The sequence below is a fragment of the Medicago sativa genome, chromosome 4, assembly GCF_051527215.1.
Source record: "Medicago sativa cultivar Bolivia chromosome 4, Bolivia_mono, whole genome shotgun sequence".
Lineage (NCBI taxonomy): Eukaryota > Viridiplantae > Streptophyta > Magnoliopsida > Fabales > Fabaceae > Medicago > Medicago sativa.
In genome coordinates this window covers 101,163,028-101,183,756 of record NC_140752.1, presented here as the reverse complement: position 1 = coordinate 101,183,756, position 20,729 = coordinate 101,163,028, and the positions used below count along the sequence as shown (strand labels likewise).

General features: G+C 34.3%; 1 protein-coding gene, 2 long non-coding RNA genes and 1 pseudogene across 4 annotated transcripts; 3 read left to right on the top strand and 1 right to left on the bottom strand.

Moving 5' to 3' along the window:
* Positions 1–909: 909 nt before the first annotated feature.
* Positions 910–2,092, top strand: ATLP-1 (Pathogenesis-related thaumatin superfamily protein). 2 transcript variants are annotated; one of them, XM_085706749.1, is made up of 2 exons: positions 910–1,101; positions 1,234–2,092. In XM_085706749.1, the coding sequence occupies exons 1-2, from the start codon at positions 1,041–1,043 to the stop codon at positions 1,923–1,925; spliced, it is 753 nt and encodes a 250-aa protein (XP_085562875.1). In that variant the 5' UTR covers positions 910–1,040; the 3' UTR covers positions 1,926–2,092. The 2 variants fall into 2 exon arrangements, with proteins under 2 accessions (XP_085562875.1, XP_085562876.1); XM_085706750.1 differs by having other exon boundaries at positions 915–1,101; positions 1,237–2,092.
* A 924-nt stretch (positions 2,093–3,016) lies between these two features.
* Positions 3,017–13,408, bottom strand: LOC146934804 (uncharacterized). The gene is made up of 3 exons (XR_015007899.1): positions 12,729–13,408; positions 12,556–12,638; positions 3,017–3,368 (listed from the first exon to the last, which is right to left on the bottom strand). It is a non-coding gene; the product is annotated as an uncharacterized LOC146934804 (long non-coding RNA).
* LOC146934805 (secreted RxLR effector protein 161 pseudogene) lies at positions 7,384–8,401 on the top strand (annotated as a pseudogene).
* A 2,032-nt stretch (positions 13,409–15,440) lies between the features above and the next one.
* Positions 15,441–16,575, top strand: LOC146934803 (uncharacterized). The gene is made up of 2 exons (XR_015008468.1): positions 15,441–15,818; positions 16,078–16,575. It is a non-coding gene; the product is annotated as an uncharacterized LOC146934803 (long non-coding RNA).
* The last annotated feature ends 4,154 nt before the right edge of the window (positions 16,576–20,729 follow it).

The window sequence follows — 20,729 nt, the reverse complement described above, 5'->3', positions numbered from 1 at the left end:
AGAAAACGTTGTTGATAAATGAGTTTGATCTCAAAGCTTTGTTGATGATACTCGGTCAAATGTAATAATCATGTCCTTACTCGAAACTAAGCGGACTAATAATCATATTCATTCTCATATAACTTGGAACAAAATAGTGCCACTGAAAGTGTTGTTATTTGCCTCGAGAATTTTTACTAGAAGAACCCCAACAAAGGATAATTTAATTCATCGTGGTGTGGTACCGTGTGATTCGTTGCTTTGTGTGGGAAGATGCGGAAAGGATGAAACAATTAATCATTTATTCATTGGTTGTGATTATATTGGTAGTGTCTGAAATCTTTGTTTTGCGGTGGTTGATAATTCTCTTTGTCAACCCAACCAACATTGGTGATCATACTTTGCAATATGGAGATGTGCATGTGTTCAAGAAGAATATCCACTCTTGTTTTTAGGAAATCTAGTTGGCTTGTATTTGCAGTATTTGGAAAGAGCGAAACACTAAAAAAATGTAAAAAAGAGCTTAGTTTGGGGCAACTACTTGATTGTATCAAGCTTCACTCTTTGTGATGGCTGAAGAATCGTCGGTTTTCATTCTTTGTAGTTGTAGTATAATTCATTATTTTGTATGTTCTAAGTCATTATGTAATTTGTATTTTGGCATTTTGATATTCTTGATCGTGATTAGTAATGTTGACACTTTTTAATCCCTTTTAGGCACACCTTCTACTTTAAAGAAGGATCATTTATAAATTTTGTTTTTAACCTCTTAACAAAATGTAAAATCTAAACTTAAAAATCCAAAAAATTTATATTTAACTTTAATCTTGAAAGTTAACAAATGACCGTTGGCCGCATTTGAATCCACTTTTTTGTTTTATCAATATTTGAACCCACTTTATTACATAATATAGTACGGAGTACATACGATAGGAGTAGCATCTTGCACAAATCAAGCCAAAGAAACCCCATTTCATATTCCCTTTAACTTTTACCGTTTGTCGTCATACAAAATACAGTCTACATAACCACAAAAGAGGTTACATTCCCAATATCACACCATGGCTGCTTCCATCTTCACCGCTCTCTTCTTCGCTGCTTTCCTAATCGCATACCCTCCAGGTATTTTATTATTATTATTTCCTCCTTCTCTTCTCTCTCACACACACACAGAAAGCGGTTTGTGAGAGATATATAGTACATTTATTACACCGTTACTTAATTTGTCGTTTCTTGTTTGATTTTAACAAACAGTAGTGAAGATATCAGCAGCAGCATCAGTAGTATTTTACAACAAGTGTCCCCACCCAGTGTGGCCAGCAATCCAACCCGGTGCCGGAAAACCCATTCTGGCCCGCGGCGGCTTCAACCTCCCACCAAACAAAGCTTATTCCCTCCAAGTCCCACCACAATGGTCAGGCCGTTTCTGGGGCCGTCACGGCTGCACCTTCGACGCATCAGGCCACGGCCATTGCGCCACCGGAGACTGCGGCGGATCTCTCTTCTGCAACGGCATAGGCGGAACCCCACCAGCCACACTCGCTGAGTTCACATTTGGGAAAGATCTAGATTTCTATGACGTCAGCCTGGTCGACGGTTACAACTTACCGATTTCCATTACACCTTTCAAGGGATCTGGAAAATGTAGCTATGCTGGCTGTGTGAGTGATCTTAACTTGATGTGCCCAGTAGGGTTGCAGGTGAGGTCACGTGACAAGAAGCACGTGGTGGGTTGTAGAAGTGCGTGTGCTGCTTTCAACTCTCCTAGGTATTGCTGCACTGGTAACTTTGGTACCCCACAGACCTGCAAGCCCACTGCTTATTCAAGAATCTTCAAAACTGCTTGCCCAAAGGCTTACTCTTATGCTTATGATGACCCTACCAGTATTGCTACTTGCACCAACGCTAGTTACATGATCACTTTCTGCCCTCGTCACCGCCGTTGATCATCTATCTTCATTAAATAAAATAAATATATTACCATTATCATCTTTATATTTATGTCATCTCATCTCATGGATATTATTCTACTAGCCTAGAAGTCTCTTTACTTCAATGTTATGTAGCAACTCTTATTATTATTATGGTTGGTTAAGTTTAATTTGGTTCTTAATTTTTCCCATTCGACTAGATTTGTAGTAGATTCTCATTGGTATTTTGATTCAAATATTAAAATGCATCACACATTTAATTGATCTATTCGTCCTAATTTAAATCAACAACATTAAAGATTGTTTAAAAGGTCATTTAGTTAAAGATGTAACGTGAGCTGATCAATCTTAAATTGATATAACCGAGCTCAACTAATTTTGCCAGTAAAATGGTATGGCATAATCACGATGTAAAGGTATAATAGGTGGTAGTCTTTAATTTTATCATCGTTTTTGTCAATTTGCACTACGGTTGCTCTATCTCCAGAAGATGAGACCGTGCTCACATAACATCCTTAATTGTTATAACCATCATCAATGGAAAGGTCTCAAATTTGAAGACATTTATACTTATTAGATTATTCGAGAGAATTTCTTTTGGGTGCTTATAACATTAACTTTCTTCTTATTCAGACTTAAACTTTGGGTAATTGATGCATCTATTTTTACGTAAAAAAACTAATGATAATAATCGAATAAAAGTTAAGACTGTGCATAATTGGCTTCACACCCTTTGTTTAATTTTCTACACAACTTGTCAGAAGGAATTAAAACAAAGATTTAATTGGTGTTCCTAAATTTTCAAAGGTCTTAAAGGTTCCATGGTTTATGAATATTAGAAGTTCGTCAACATACACGGGCAACTCTATCCCGTTTACCTTATCAGAGATGAAAGAAGAATAAAGTTACTATGGTAATTCAATTCTCTGTTGTTATTACTATTTCCCTGCTTATTGTTATTCGTTATCTTAGTTATTTTCTGATTAATGTAGATATTCACCAATATTAGATATGCCATTTCCATAAGTACCGTTATCTCATAGTTGGTTCACTTCAGAAGAAATAAAGAATTCATATAATAAAATTAAATAGGATTCATAAAGTAATTGACTAAAGAACTTAGATTAAATAATTCAACAAATAAAATAGAGGTTTTTCTTAGAACTCTACCCTAACAGGGTTTAACTAATCACGGTAACTAAAGACAAATTACAAAAGAAATAAAACATATCCTAGGGATTTAGAGTGAGAAGAGAGACTCCTCCTTTGAAGTTCATAATGTTTGTCTTCTTTGACCGCTTTGTTCTGAATGAATATTATTCGCTTTGTTTTGAATGAATAATATCGAAGGAGAGGAGTTGTATTTATATGCAAGGCATCCACCTGGGTTTGGGCTTCAAATCTGGGATTTTTCCTGCAGTCAACATGCCTGGTGCGCGCCTGTTGTTGGTGTAAGCCCTAAAGGCCAATAGTTTATGTTAAACATTATCTTATGTATCATGACTTCTTTTATTATTGCAATAATATATATGACACTCTTTATTATATTTGTGTAATGTTAATAAAGTCCTTAGAATAGATAGTTCGTGTAATAATATATTAAGTGTGACTTAATCATGAGATTGCATTATCATAAAGAACGTTATTCTTAAATGTATCCGTAGTCAAAGCATTAATATGAATAAAGGATAATATTAAAACATCGAGACTATTATGTATGTAGACTGATGACCGCATCTCATGGGTCATAGATATGAGATATTAAGTCTATACATAGGTATAAATATTAGGAGTAATATTTATACTGGATTGACCCACCGTGAGAATACTACATAGTAAGTTATGCAATTGTCATAAGATATTCTCACAATGATAATAGTGTATATCGCTCTTAGACCTGAAACCACTATGATCCCTAGACGTGGATTCAAGTGCTTTGTTGCCATTCTAACGTTGTCTGTAAAAGGATAACCATAACGTTGGTTGATGGGTACTTGATGAAGCATGCTGAGGGACATGAGTGTCCTAGATGAGATTTGTCCATCCTGATAAACGGGAGATATATCTTTAGGCCTCTTGATGAAATATGACTGTAAAACTGCATGGCCATGCCGAACTAAGTCAATATAAGATATTGGACTTATTCGTTATTCAGTATATTTCTGAATCAAGAAATATAAACATTTGATCTATACAAGGGTGACAATATCTATGCCTTGGGATCAATGAAGATATCGAGACAAAGGAGTAATTGTACACATGAGTATTATCATGGTAAGGTTTCGTCAGATCACTTGACATTCTTGTCACTTGGATAGCAATGATGTGTTGCTAGATACCGCTCATTGGTTATAATATTAAATATTAGATTTAATATTATTGCCAACGTGACTAGAACCTATAGGGTCACACACAAAGAACAGTCAAAAGAGAAATATATAAGTATGACTTATATAAGGGGTGCGTTTAGTAAATAACGCTAATTAGTTAGCAAAACTACTAAACTCGTTGTTGGGCTTGCTAAAGCCCAATAGTGACTTCTGACTTGCAGAGCACACTAGAAGTTCTATAAATAGAACTCTAGTGCTGAAGTTTTTGGTTACACGTTTTGGAGCAACCCTCTTTTCTGCACTTCTGATTCCTTGGCTAGCACCGAGTTTTGGAGGAGCACTGTTCGTGTGGACTTGCTAGAGGCTTTGCTGCTTGCTTGGCTGTGATCGAGATTCCAATTTCCAGCTTTCAGATTTCACACTTCGAGGTAACAATCGAATCACTAATTCACGTTTGAATTTCGTAATGATCCAAGGAAAGAAAATCAAAAAATTTCCGCTGCTTCTACTCCTTTCTTTTATTCGATTTTCCTTCAGTGGTATCAGAGCCAATTACGAAACCTTGAATCGGATTGCTTTGTTACTGATTTATGTTTTAATGTGATTAAACATATTGAACGAAATTAAATAACAAAGAGAATTAAAATTGACATCGTATTATATTATGTTTTCTGTGCATGGCTTTTCAATTTGATTCAATGTTTCAGAAACCGTTTCTGGTGAAACATCGACGTTTCGATTATACATATGGACAGGAACATAATTAATCGATCATAAAACGCAGTTAATAATAATATCAATCATGTGTATGTGCATGGCTTTTCGATTTGCTTTGATGTTTCAGAAACCGTTTCTGGTGAAACATCAAACTTTTCGATTATACATATCGACAGAAGCATGATTCATAAATTCTGTATAACAACAGTATATGTGATATACTGGATTTGATTGTAGTTTAAATAAGTCAGATTATATTTGTTCATGTTAATTGATCTGATGTGTGGAGCTTCGTAACCGATTCTGTGTACTCTGGTGAAGAATCCTAGACTCGATCATGATATGTGAATAAACAATCAGAGTACTTGTTTAATAAGATCAGATTGTTGTGACAGAATTAGGGTTTGCCGAAACGGTTAGGGTAATCAGAAATGTGTCAAGTGTTGATGCAAAATACAGTGCTAATTCAAAGTGAATCGTTCATATGTATGTAAAATCAGCGGAACCCCCGACTAATCTGCGTAGGGTGATCATATGTCGAATTTTAATTTAATTTATTTAATTATAAGGTATAATTAATAATAATAAAAGTCTGTTTGTTATTATTATCATGTGAATGATTATGACCTTAGTCCTTTTACTTTATTTCTTTTGAATATTGAAATACGGCATGTGTGTCGTGCCTCTCTCTTATATCTCTATTGTACATTCTCTTCTCATCCACTCCCTCGTATGTAAAACGAGTTTCTTTCATATGTAATGTAAATAGAATACAAGGAGGTAATAGGGCTCAAGACGTTAGGATAGTCCTGGAAGTCAAGCTTGGAGAAGCAAGGTCGTTTCTAGGATTAGTTTAGATTCTCTCATTGGCTTGAGAGAGTCATAGCGTTAGGATGGCCATAATCATGTCACTTTATTATTGTATAATATTTATGCATGTTATGATTGGAGTGCGAATATATGTGATATATAAGCCGTGGTGAGGTGAGATCAAACTTAATAAAAATCCTTCAATTCAAAATATTAAGTTTAATGATTTCCAAAAGTTTAACACCCTTCAAGACTAATATCGAATATGTGGGTTTTGCCTCCATGAAACGCATATTTTATACTAGTAAGTTGCGGTGCGGTAATCCAATTTACCCAAGTGTTATTCTTTTGGGTTTAACTTAACTAAATTAATTTTAATAAGATTAGAATAAATTTAGAAGCTATAATTGGGTAACGTTTATATGATAGACTTGAATAAGGAGTTATTCACCCAATTGATTTGAAAGTTGTATAGGATATAATTGGAAATGTTCCTACCTAAATAGCTAAGTTTTAAGTACAGCCCCCGTTGACTTAAAGCAAGGTGAAATAAGGATTTCAATCCACTAGAAAATCTTCCAACTGGATTTTCCGAGTCAAATGTTTGAAGGTCATTTGATTTGAGTAAAATAGTGGAAGCGTATTTAATTAAAGGCCAAGTTAAATATGTTATTTTTATGATACTTATTTTGTATATTTTAAAATTGTAGATGGCCAATAACGCTTCAAACAACATTTTGTGATCACTCATTGAAAAGGAAAAATTGACTGAAACAAATTTTATTGACTGGTACCGTAACATGAGGATTGTCCTCACCCACGAGAAAAAGCTTTATGTGCTTGATGGACCCGTTCCTGAGGGGGAAATACTTCAGTGACTTAGAGATGGTGCCATTGGTGCCATAGCAGAGATCCTGGCCGTTGATGTGTGTGGGTCCGCGTGGGGATGTGTGTGTGATGTGTGTGTGTGTGTGGTGGAGATGGAATTGGATGGTGCCATTGGTGCCATTAATGGCACCAAAGTGGAACCCTTCCTGAGGCACCACCTGCTGGAGCTCCTGCGGCTTAAAGAAATGCTCATACCAGGCATCTCAATGATTCCGTAGAAGTCTCTTGCATCATGCTAGCCACCATGACTCCCGAGCTGCAAAAACAGCATGAAGGGATGGCTGCGTTCGATATGATCGGACATCTAAGGACTCTTTATGAAGAGCAGGCTAGGCATGAAAGGTTTGATGTCTCTAAGGCTCTTTACTCTACCAAGCTGTCAGAAGGAAGTCCCGTAGGACCTCATGTGCTCAAAATGATTGGGTATTCTGAGAACCTAGCTCGATTGGGATTTGTCCTTGAGCAGGAACTTGTTGTTGATCTTATCTTGCAATCGTTGCCTGAAAGCTTCAGCAGTTTTGTCCAGAACTTCCTCATGAATGACATGGACAAAACACTTACATAGCTTGCAGCAATGTTGAGAACTGCTGAGAAAAACATGAAGGGAAAGGGAAAGGCTGCTGCCGTTTTAATGGTTAATAATGGCAAATTCAAAAAGCACCATAAGAAGCCTAATAAGTCTAAGGGAAATGGCAAAGGTAAAGTTGTTGCCAAGCCATCAACCAAAGCTTTGAAGCCTACTGGAGGCGTGGCTAAGGAGGGCAAGTGCTTCTACTGCAATAAGCAGGGTGGGAAATAACATCCCTACATTACAAGGAATCAAAGCTTGGTTAGGGAAATGCTTTTCTATGAAAGACTTAGGTGAAGCTTCCTATATATTAGGAATTAGGATCTATATAGATAGATCACAGAGATTGCTTGGCTTAAGTCAGGGTACATATATAGACAAAGTCCTGAGACGTTTCAATATGCATGATTCCAAGAAAGGATTCATCCCTATGTCGTCAGGTATAAATCTATCAAAGACTCAGTCCCCTTCGACTAACGAAGAAAGGGATCGAATGCGTGATATTCCATATGCTTCAGCAATTGGGTCTATCATGTATGCTATGTTATGTACTCGACCAGATGTCTCGTATGCTTTAAGTGCTACGAGCAGATACCAGTCTAATCCTGGCAATGATCATTGGATTGCTGTCAAGAATATCCTTAAGTACTTGAGAAGAACTAAGGATACTTTCTTGATCTATGGAGGTCAAAAAGAGCTCTCTGTAATTGGTTACACTGATGCTAGTTTTCACACAGATCATGATGACTTTAAATCGCAATCTGGATATGTGTTTTGCTTAAATGGCGGTGCTGTGAGCTGGAAGAGTTCAAAGCAAGAAACAGTCGCTGATTCTACAACAGAAGCCAAGTATATTGTTGTATCTAATGCCGCAAAGGAAGCTGTTTGGATTAAGAAAATCATTTCTGATCTTGGAATAGTTCCAAGCATTGTGGATCCCATTGCATTACTATGTGATAACAATGGAGCAATCGCACAAGCCAAAGAACCTAGATCTCACCAGAAATCCAAACACATACAAAGGCGCTACCATCTTATTTGAGAGATTATCGAAAGAGGAGATGTTAAAATATGCAAAGTACTAACATTAGAGAATGTTGCCGATCCACTTACTAAAGCTCTTGCCCAGCAGAAGCATGATGGTCATACTAGATCTATGGGTATTAGGTTTATGCCTAATTGGCTCTAGTGCTAGTGGGAGATTGTTGGTGTAAGCCCTAGAGGCCAATAGTTTATGTTAAACATTATCTTATGTATCATGACTTCTTTTATTATTGAAATAATATATATGGCACTCTTTATTATATTTGTGTAATGTTAATAAAGTCCTTAGAATAGATAGTTCGTGTAATAATATATTAAGTGTGACTTAATCATGAGATTGCATTATCGTAAAGAACGATATTCTTAAATGTATCCGTAGTCAAAACATTAATATGAATAAAGGATAATATTAAAGCATCGAGACTATTATGTATGTAGACTGATGACCGCATCTCATGGGTCATAGATATGAGATATTAAGTCTATACATAGGTACAAATATTAGGAGTAATATTTATACAGGATTGACCCACCGTGAGAATACTACATAGTAAGTTATGCAATTGTCATAAGATATTCTCACAATGATAATAGTGTATATCGCTCTTAGACCTGAAACCACTATGATCCCTAGATGTGGTCTCAAGTGCTTTGTTGCCATTCTAACGTTGTCTGTAAAAGGATAACCATAACGTTGGTTGATGGGTACTTGATGAAGCATGCTGAGGGACATGAGTGTCCTAGATGGGATTTTTCCCTCCTCATAAACGGGAGATATATCTTTAGGCCTCTTGATGAAATATGACTGTAAAACTGCATGGCCATGCCGAACTAAGTCAATATAAGATATTGGACTTATTCGTTATTCAGTATATTTCGGAATCAAGAAATATAAACATTGATCTATACAAGGGTGACAATATCTATGCCTTGGGATCAATGAAGATATCGAGACAAATGAGTAATTGTATACGTGAGTACTATCATGGAAAGGTTTCGTCGGATCACTTGACATTCTTGTCACTTGGGTAGCAATGATGTGTTACTAGATAGCGCTCATTGGTTATAATATTAAATATTAGATTTAATATTATTGCCAACGTGACTAGAACCTATAGGGTCACACATAAAGAACAGTCAAAAGAGAAATATATAAGTATGACTTATATAAGGGGTGCGTTTAGTAAATAACGCTAATTAGTTAGCAAAACTACTAAACTCGTTGTTGGGCTTGCTGAAGCCCAATAGTGACTTCTGACTTGCAGAGTACACTAGAAGTTCTATAAATAGAACTCTAGTGCTGAAGTTTTTGGTTACACGTTTTGGAGCAACCCTCTTCTCTGCACTTCTGATTCCTTGGCTAGCACCGAGTTTTGGAGGAGCATTGTTCGTGTGGACTTGCTAGAGGCTTTGCTGCTTGCTGCTTGCTGCTTGCTGCTTGCTTGGCTGTGATCGAGATTTCAGTTTCCAGTTTTCAACTTTCAGATTTCACACTTCGAGGTAACAATCGAATCACTGATTCACGTTTGAATTTCGTAATGATCCAAGGAAAGAAAATCGAAATTTTTCCGCTGCTTCTACTCCTTTCTTCTATTTGATTTTCCTTCACCTGTTACACGTATGAGGCGCATAGGTGTAAATTTGGCATGCTCGGGACGCATGATATACACTCAGGGGAGCCTGAGTGTTAATTTTCATCCTTGTGGCTAGGGATGGGAATAGGCTAGGCCGAGCTAGGCTTTCCAAGGCCTAAGCCTGGCCTGCCATATTTTTTTAAAGCCTAAGTTTGGCCTGCGGCCTATCATAAGCCTATTTTTTAGGTCTGAGCCTGGCCTTCTGAAAGCCTGATACGGTCTGCTAGCCTGTTTAAAAGCCTATATCATATGGACATCTTTAATTAAGCAATGTTATCTAAGTTTAAATGGACTAGCGAACTAATAGTTCAATTAGATTAAACTCTCTTTTGATAATCAACATGAGATTTTAGGGAATTTGACTATATATTGTATCATATTTCTATTCTAGTTTATGATAATACATTTATATATGCCAAAAAGTAATGTATACTAATAAAGCTTAAATTATTGAAAAAGTTTACAAATTTATATTTTAATTCAAAGTACAAAATATAATATAATTATAAATAATATTATTCATATTACTTAAATAGGCCGACCTAATAGGCTTAAAAGGCTTTTTGAGAGGCCTGTGGCCTGACCTTTTAAGCTAAATAGGCTTGAAAAAAAGCCTAGGCCTTCTCTATTTAAGAAAAAAGCCTGGCCTGGCCTGGCCTGTTGTAGGCTAGGTCGTAGGCCCCTGTAGGCCGGCCTGGCCTATTCCCGTCCCTACTTGTGGCGCATGGCTCATGCACAGGGGGCGCGTCAGTACATTTTCTTGCGTGTAATCTCATGTGTTCTTCATCCTTTATGGTTTGTTTGGTTCGAGAGTTTTGGAGGAAAGGGGAGGGAATATTTTAAATTTGATGTGTTTGGTTCAATTTGAAGAGAGAGGGGAGGGGAGCAAATCTCTTTATAATTTTATTTCATTGTCATAATTATCCTTAAATTAATTTGAAGAGAGAGGGGAGGGGAGCAAATCTCTTTTTTATTATTATTATTATTATTATTATTATTATTATTATTATTATTATTATTATTATTATTATTATTATTATTATTATTATTATTATTATTATTATTATTATTATTATTAGGTTATATTATCCTTGTAACAACATTATTTTTAAAGAAATATATATTGTCCTTATAACAACTTTTATTACTATTAGATATATTATCCTTATAACAATTTTTTTTTGAAAGATTGTAACAACTTTTATTATTTTGTTGTTATCGATTACATCGTTATTGTTTCGTTCGTCTATGAAATTATAAAAACAAGCATTTATGTCTATTTAATTAAGTTTAAGGATAAAACTGTAAATTAATTTTAAAATCTCTCCCCTTCCCTTGTGAATCAAACACATTTTTAATTAAAGTATTTCCCCTCCCCTCCCTTGAACCAAACAGAACCTTAGGTGTTTTCTTCCATATAAAATGTCTTGGGACTTGGAACCGAATTTCTCCCTCTCGTAATGTTTTTGGATGCCTTTTGAATCTTTATTTATTGTCTTCCAAAATCTTGAAGATGTTTTGTTTTGCCGATTTGCAGGATTTCTTCTTGAATTACATCAAAACGCCTTAAAATTGTTATCTTTCGAGAAAATTAAAATTACATGACTCGAAATAAAAATATTATAAAATATTCTAAAAAAACATACCTAATTACTTTAAAACTCTTCTATCTTGAATCAAAACTAAACAAAAATAACTGAAAAATCACTACAAGAAATATTGCATTTTGCCAGGGGCAGAATCCCTGGTAAAATGCAAAAAGCCTTGGCAAATGGACGTTTGCCAGGGGTTTTGCCAGGAGCAGAATCATCAGCAAATCCGCTCATCGCAAATTGTCCTGCCAGGGGTTTAGCTCCTGGCAAAATGCGCTCCTGGCACAAACCCTGGCATAACCCGTGGCAATATGTGTCACATGCATGCAGGCTTTTGCAGAGATCACATCAGTCATTTTCAGACCATGCCAGGGAAATTGTCAAGGGTTTACCCCTGGCAAAATGAGTACGAATTTTTTTTAAAAAAATGTTTTTTTAGTTGTTTAAAAAATCAAAATATTAAAATTTAATAATTAAAATAACAGTTTAAATTACTTTAAAAACAGTTTTACAAATTAATTTAAATTTACAAACTAATAAAAAAGAATTTCTTATTTTTTATTTCTAATTATTATTTCCAAAGTTTTATATCAAGAGTAACCTTATAATAATTTGTCTTAAATAAAAAAATTACTTTAAAAAAATTGTATTAATTTTTTTTATTAGACTAGAGTAACCTTATTTCTCATTTCTAATTACTATTTCCAAAGTTTTATATCAAGAGTAACCTTATTTCTCATTTCAACCATCAGCAGCATACATGCATACACAACATAACATAAAATAAAAGATCTTATGAGGAACAAAAAAATCAAAATAAAAGATCTTATGAGGAATAAAAAAATCAAGACAGCATAACAAATCTATTTAAAATAAAAGATCTTATGAGGAATAAAAAAAATCAAGACAGCATAACAAATCTATTTTTTGGAACAGATCATATAAGGAAAAATAATTCAACACATACAGCACCACATTTATTTATTTATTCGGCCAGAAAAAAATCAACACAATAAAATCCTTTTATTTTGTACATAATCAACACAACACACTTATACTAACCTGTCAAAGAGGAACAACAAACAAATCCAAGAGCAAGCTTCACATGAGGCAGTGGAAATTACTTTGGCAAATGAGATACAACACTGATGCAGCAAACAAGAAAAAAATAAGTAAATAAGTGAGTATAAAATTTATTGTAAAAATAATACAATTATAACAAAACAATTTTTTACCCCAAAATTAGAAAATAGAAGATGAATGTATTAGAGAGAAAGAAGAAATGAGAAGAGGAAAATTTTCTAAGTGAGACAGGGGTGTTTCAATGAATGAATGGAACAGTGTTGTTTTTGTAGAAATTATAGATCTGCAATTTGCCAGGAGCCCAGCCAGGAGCAACCCCTGGCAAGGCTCGGTCTCCAACACAATTGAGTAGCTGCAGGCCTAAAAAAAAAGGTGTTAGTAATTTGCCACGAAATTGTGCATTTTGCCAGGGGTTGAGCCCCTGGCATGTCAGCTTTTCAGAATTTTGTCAAATCTTCTGCATAATGCAGAGATTCCCTTGACTTTAGGGGCTCAAATTTGAATTAAATTTTTCAGCCCAAAATTTGCCGGGGGTTACTGCACTTTGCCAGGGGTTTGCTCCTGGCTTATGGTCCAGTTTGTAATTGCAATTTGCCAGGGGTTTCCCTGGCATTACTCCTGACAAATTTGCCAGGAGCTGATGCTCCTGGCATTATTCCCTGGCAAAACGCAAGATTTCTTGTAGTGAATATATTAAGAATAATGTGACAGAACATGTCATTCTATTAATATAGATATATCGTTTTAAAATTGTTTTTGGTTGATAGGATACTACTTGTGCTTTCAATTTGTTACATATTAATAGGTGGTAAAATTCTCTCAAAAGATTTATAGTTCATGTTGATGATTGAATTCTAATTTATACTCCCATGAAGTTTGAATAGATACTTTCCTATTAAATTAATTTCAACATCAAACGTACAACTTGCCTTTAAACATGGACGAATGGAAGAAAAAGGTATGATTTCCATCACTAACCGTGTTGAGACCGTGTACTTGGCCGCGTGTACAGCAACCGTGTCCTTCCGTCCCAAAAAGTCACACAAACGTAGATACTGATAGATGCACACATCACCATAAAGAAACGGATTATTATTAGTATTAGAAAACGTTTGCTATCAAAATTATTACAAGTCCTCCTACACGACTTACCTATCGAGCCCTTTACGGCTTTACCTCTGTGAAGCCACCTCAAAAAAAAAATGTAATATAATTAAAGTACACACCTAATATTCATCCATATTAAAATGCAACTTTTTATCTAAAAAACCACCGTTGTGATCAACAGCGGGTGTGACACATTCCATGATTTCTTGCCCGCCGCCGCCATGGAAAGTCTTTTAGAAGAAGACCGAAATAATCTAATTTTAGCGTCGATATTGAAAAATTTCAGGACAAAATTATTAAACTTTATAAGATATCATGGAGTCATTTTTTTTTACTTTATAATAATGTCATAACTTTTTTAATAAACTTATCCAATTTGTGCTATGATTTTGAGACGCATGATTAGTTAACACATGATGCAAAGCTTAACCTATTTACAATTTCAGTAACTGTTTAGTGAAGGTAAACTAAATCAATCCAAGCTTTGAATCATCGTAAATTATGTGGATGGCTATGTATACAAAATTTAAAACAAATTAAATATCCATTGTACGTATTTAAATTTCATTTTTGACGGGCCTTTGACCCTCTTTGTACCAAAAAAAAAAATCACTTTTGACCATCTAAAAATTATGATTTTGCGTCTAAGTGAGCATAGTTCAATTGGCAGAGACATTGCATAATATATACAGAGACTGGAGTTCGAACATCAGACACCTCACTTCTTCACATTTAAAACATGTGCGCTTCAACCACTAAACTACTTGAAGATTATTTTTTTTAATGATTTTGCAATTTTGACTTCCCATTTTTTTTCAAAAAAACTTATTTTAGCCTCATATGTTATCCTTCTTTGTAATTTGATGTTTCTCTTCAAATTTACACTAAGATAATATCATTTAGAAAATTGCTTTTATGACATTAATAAGTTCACACTGACACAAGTAAAATACTAAAATGCCCCCAGCGGTAGTTAACTACCGTTGAGGACCCAACGGTAGTTAACTACCGCTCAATTCATTTCTTCAATTCACTTTCTCTGTCTTCTTTTCTTCTTCTCCATCTATGTCTTCTTTATTCATGACTGTTGACAATTCTTCCCCATCTTCTCTAAGAAAATATGAGAATTACACCCACCTACTTTAAAACTGTCATGAATATTATTTTTTTTTGGTAACAAAAAGTTTAGGCGGGTTCGGCTCCGGTCTCATGAATATTTATTTTCATATAATATCAGTTTTTTTGTTTTTTTTATCACAAAAATTCAACCATCTTCATTTCTTCAATCATATATTCATCATTCAACCCAGAAAATAAAAACTTCATAAACCCAACGAGAACTCTCCTTCAACATATATTGAACTGAGTTTTTTCTATGGGTTTTGTTAAATTTGGATTATTTTTTTGGTATGAAGAAAAAGAAGATGAATGAAGAAAAGTTAGATGTTTGTCTATTCATAATTATGAAAACCCAACATGAATTGATAAATCCAAAACAACACACAGAAAAACCCTCTTGAGCAGAATAAAAAAATTTACGAAAAGAAAGAAGAAAGGGTTAGCTTTGTCATGGCTTTACTTCTTATTTAACTCAATTTTTTTTTGACTAAACCATCAAATTAGTCCCTGAATTTTCACGCGTCGGCCAACTTAGTCCCTCAATTATACGAAATTTCTAATTAGTCCCTGAATTTGTGAAATGTCGATCAAAAAGGTCCCTCCGTCAAAGTGCTCTGTTAACCATGCTGACCTGTCGCCCTGCATGCTGTGTTGTCTTGTACGCGTGGCAAGAAGGAAGCCACGTGTTCAGGGACTAATTTGATTGATTTGGAAAAAGTACATTTTTCACTTTTCAGTTTATTTTTTTCCTGCTTTTCCCATTTTGCCCCTGCATTACATATTCCTCCTTCTTCACATTTCAGTCTGAACCATCAAACACATCCTTGAACCTACTCCTTCCCGCTAAAAATTTCTCCATTCTCACCCCTCCAAAATCATCATCATCTCCGGCGATTCTGACGTTTTTGAAGTTCCTCTGCTAGACTGTGATTAAAGGTAATGCATTTCCTGTTGTTCATCAAGATCTTGGAAATTATGAGCGTAATGGATGGAACTTCATCTCAGATATGCAAAAGGTATGAATAACCATCTTAGTCATTTTCTCATTCAAGTTATGTCCCTTTTTTGCATGCATACTGATGTATAGTAATAGCTGAAAATGTTATAGTTTTAGAACTGATGTTATAGTAAGTAAAATAATGCAGGGACTATTTTGATAGTAAGTAAAATAATTCAGGGACTATTTTGATAGTAAGTAAAATAATTCAGGGACTATTTTGATGGATATTGATATAATTCAGGGAAAATTGTTTCTGTGATTGTTAAAATTGGCAGGGTTTGATTCCAGCCATGCAGGAAGTGATGCCAGGGGTGCCACATAGATATTGTGTGATGCATCTATGGAGGAACTTCACAAAACAATGGAAGGAAAAGGAATTGAGAGGAGTGGTATGGGAGTGTGCAAGGGCAACAACTCCCACTCAATTCAACCGCATTATGGAGTGGGTGAAGAGGATTAATGAGAAGGCATGGGAGTATCTTAATAAATGGCCAAAGGAAGCATGGACTAAAGCTTATTTTATCTTACCCCATAGTTGGGTTTCTTTTTGCTTAACTTGCCGTTTAAGACTTATGACTTGTTAATGCCCCAAAATTGGGTTGCTTTTGCCTATGTAATTTCTCAGACTTATGACCTATGACTTTTGCCTATATAATATTTCAGTTTCAATTTGTGTGTTCTGTAATTTCAAGGATCTATTTGATATATGTTTAAATAATTCAGGGACTTATTTGATGGTTTTTAATATTACTTAGGGATGTATTTGAAGGTTACATTTCTGAATCATCTTCAACCTCTTTTCATCACCATTAAAGTTGGAGCTTGAAGATGAAGCTCGACTTTAATAACAGTTTTTTTCCCATATTCCCATTTAATTAGAATGTAGATTGCATATTGTTTAATTAGGGTTCCAATTTTATACAATTGGGGAAGACAGATACGTTGGGGAAGAAAAGAGCTGTTTGGGAAGAAGCCAAAAAAATTTCTGCAAATCAATCAATTTAGTCCTTAAAAATGTTTGTTATTTTCGGCCAAATTAGTCCCTGCCTACGTGGCGTATGACATGTGAGAGGTTAACGGCCACGTCAGCCCGTTAACCCTCCGTTTGGACAGAAGGACGAAATTGATTGACAATTTACAAATTCAGGGACTAATTAGAAATTTCGTATAATTGAGGGACTAAGTTGGCCGACGCGTTAAAATTTAGGGACTAAGTTGAGTATTTACTCATTTTTTTTACATGATTCCCCTAAATCAAATGTTACCATTTACCAATCACAACACAAGTAATAACATTAAAAGTTATCTCTCAGAAGAAAATGAAATTCTTCAGCTCCACAAAAACTCAGTTATCTCTGGTACTCAACCTTAAATTCCTTCTTCATTACACAATTTCTAGATCTTAACCATCCATCAAAAGAAAGGAGAAAAAAATAGAGGAAGAAGGTTGAGAAGCATGAGAGAGGAAGACTTTCGTGTCTCTTCACTGTACCCAGAAGTGATGTGTGGTGTGAAATTTCAGCGGTAGTTAACTACCGCCGGGGCCAGCGGTAGTTAACTGCTGCCGGGTCCTCAACGGTAGTTAACTATCGTTGGGGACATTTAGGTATTTTACTTGTGTCAATGTGAAGTTTTTTATGTCAAAAAAGCAATTCTCTATCATTTATTGATGTGACATCAATCGCTCTACCTAAAATTAACCTATCCCAATCTTGAACTGGTCCTGCACTCATCGTGTATCTTGGCTCATTGGACCCCCCTTCAAAAGGTAAGCTCAAACTTAATGCTATGGTAGCTTTCTAGTAGACTTTGTGGGTTGGTGGTGTTGTTCGCAACCACGATAAAGAATGAATAACTGGTTTTTCTCACTATGAAGTTGAAGGTGATGCGTTATTAGCTGAGTTGCGTGATATCTAGATTGGTCTTGATTTTTGTAAAAAAAAAAACATGACAACTTTATTTGTGAGAGTAATTGCTTAGAAGCATTTGAACTGATTATTGATGGTCGTGAACATACCTTGCACACTTATGCTACCAACATTCTTCACATTAGAGATGTTTTGCATAGAAATGACAACACTATATTGCTGCATGTTCTTATGGAGCAAAATATGTGTGCATATTTTATAGTTAAGGAGGAATCACATGCAATGTGCTATGCTCATTGAAACTGCCCCCATCTGACATAGGATCTCTCATTCTGAGAGATAAGCTTAGAAATTAATTTCTTCTTTTATCTCGTTACTTTGTAACACCACAAAAAAACACAAATTTTTGAAATTAATTATTAATTTATTTTACTTTTTTCAACTTTAAAGAAATGTTACGATGATTATAAAAGGTTAGTTCATGTGAATAAATGATAACAAATCTCAACAATAATTTGCTAACTTTTGTCCCAACTCCTAACGACCCATCATGAAGATTTTAAAAGGAGAAATTTTGCATTGATATAAATATTTTTTTAACTTTTGATACATTAAATACACAACTTTTATGTTTATATTACTATATTAAGTTCTTTTTATCATTCTTTTTTTTACAACTTAACATGAACCCTTAGACCATCTACAATAGAGCACCTCACATTGGGTGTTTAAGTGGATCCCCTATGTCCACATTATCAATTTTACGGTAATACTTACTCCCTCCGTCTCACAATTATTGTTTCTTTACCATTTTTTCTTTTTATCAAAATAATTGTCACTTCACAATACCAATGCAGCATTTATTATTTTTTTCTCCACTATTATACCCTTATTTAATGAATTTCATCAAACTTAACTACTCCACTGATTACAATTAATAAGGGTGTTTTTGTAAATGCTGCTAATTTAATCATTGAAATCAACACAATTAATCATTTCCTTAATAATCATGCACAAACCTTAAACGGCTAATATTATGAGACGGTGGGAGTAATAAACACCAATTTTCTCCAACCTAGCACATCATAAGAAATTATTAAATTGGCCCCACCAATAACTCTATATCATTACGTTTTTAACAAAATTTATTCATTATACTAAGATTTATTAAATGATACCCATGAAAAATGAAGAGAAAGGGTGTTTCCATAGCCACCCTCCTCCATAAGCACCCATATAATATACACCATCCGGTCACTAATATAAGCAAAAATCCACTTTTTAGATACATTCAATTAATGATGTGTGTGACATATAATAAAGACCACATACATCATTAATTGAATGTATCTAAAAAGTGGATTTTTGCTTATATTAGTGACCGGAGGGTGTACTCCACAATGGGGTGCCTATTTAATGTGGTGCTAAATAAGTGAAACACCCACCATTGTTGATGGTCTTAGCACAGTCAAATTCTATTTTAACATATATAATGTTTAATTATTAGATTCACACACACGCAACAAATTTTTTTTTTTTACATATTTAAATGTGAAAAGCCGTAGTTCATACCCTCAATCCTTGCAAATAATGTCTCTAATAAGCTACAATTACAAAACAAATGTACTCCATTTGAACGGATGAAAATTATAATTAATGATATTTAAAATCGTGACTATTACCTCTATTAAATAATTATTAATTAACTACATGTTTAATATGCGTTAACTGCTAACTTGTGCTCTAATGGCACAAGTTAAGATGTTAAAAAAGGAATTAATCAATAAATGCACAAGTTAAAAAGATAAAATTTAAAGTTTTCAAAATTAAGAATACGCAATTTTAAAGATTTTATTTCTACTTTTGATTTCTTAATTTGTTGAAATTCGATGTCAATTAATTCATCAAAGGGAAAACAACCATTTTGGTCCTTGAATGTGCAACTTGTTATAATGGTCCCTAACTCAGAAAAAAATATAAAACAGTCTCTGAATCTAAAACCTGTTAGCCACTTTAGTCCTGACGTTAAATTTGACTGTTAAGTTTCTGAGCCGACATTTTCTTCAACCGACAAGGATGGTGTAACGTGGTATTAGATATTAAACTGAAAGAAGATGATCTTGAACATCTTCATCATCTTCAACAAAATGATATTCATGAACCTTCGTAAAAAACCTAGAAATTCATTAACAACAAACATCAACAACATCATCATTATGCATATACAAATTTTTGCGATTCAATTTTGACTTAGAAATACTATTTTTCCATCTCTAGGAATAAGGAAACACATGATTTTGCAGTTGTCTTTATTCCTGCATCTTTCTTGCAGCTCCTAAACTTTGTTTTATGAATGTTAAATGAATTATAAGTTTTTCTCGTTTCTTTTAATATATTTCATCTTGCTGTTCTGTACATGATGCAACACAAATTTCTTTTTACAATTTCTTATTTTACAAAATAATGGGCTTTATCAGCTTATCATTGTCCAGATTATACATATAATTGAGATCCACTGACTAATATGGAATATTTGAATATATTATTCTTGTCACATTGTCTTTTGTTTCCAAATTCTATTCCAAATGTTACTTATCACGGTGCATTATTTTATACTATGGAAGTAGATCTTTGTGGTCATATATGAACCTCAGAAACTTGAAAACTTTTCCTTTCATTGTTAAAAAATCATTGCCTTTTCATACACTAATGTTTCTCAAAATTATTGCTATCATCATTATTATATAAAGAATACATTTTACCATTGAATAGGTTCGAACTGGAATAGTTTGTTAAAGCGAAGAATGTGCCCAGCAGCTCCAAGGCCAGGAGTTATAAGAGACTTGAGGTAATTCATGTTTGGCCAAGATGTCCTACCACTTGGTTTGCTTCCTTGAATATATGGCGCCAACTAATTTCATCATTCATTCTAGATTGTGATGAAATATGAAAAAGTAAAGAGAATATAGATGGTCCATTGAACAACTCTGATTGATAAGGTGATTAGCAATACCCTTAAAAAAAGGTGATTAGCAATAAGAAAAATACAATTATTTGAT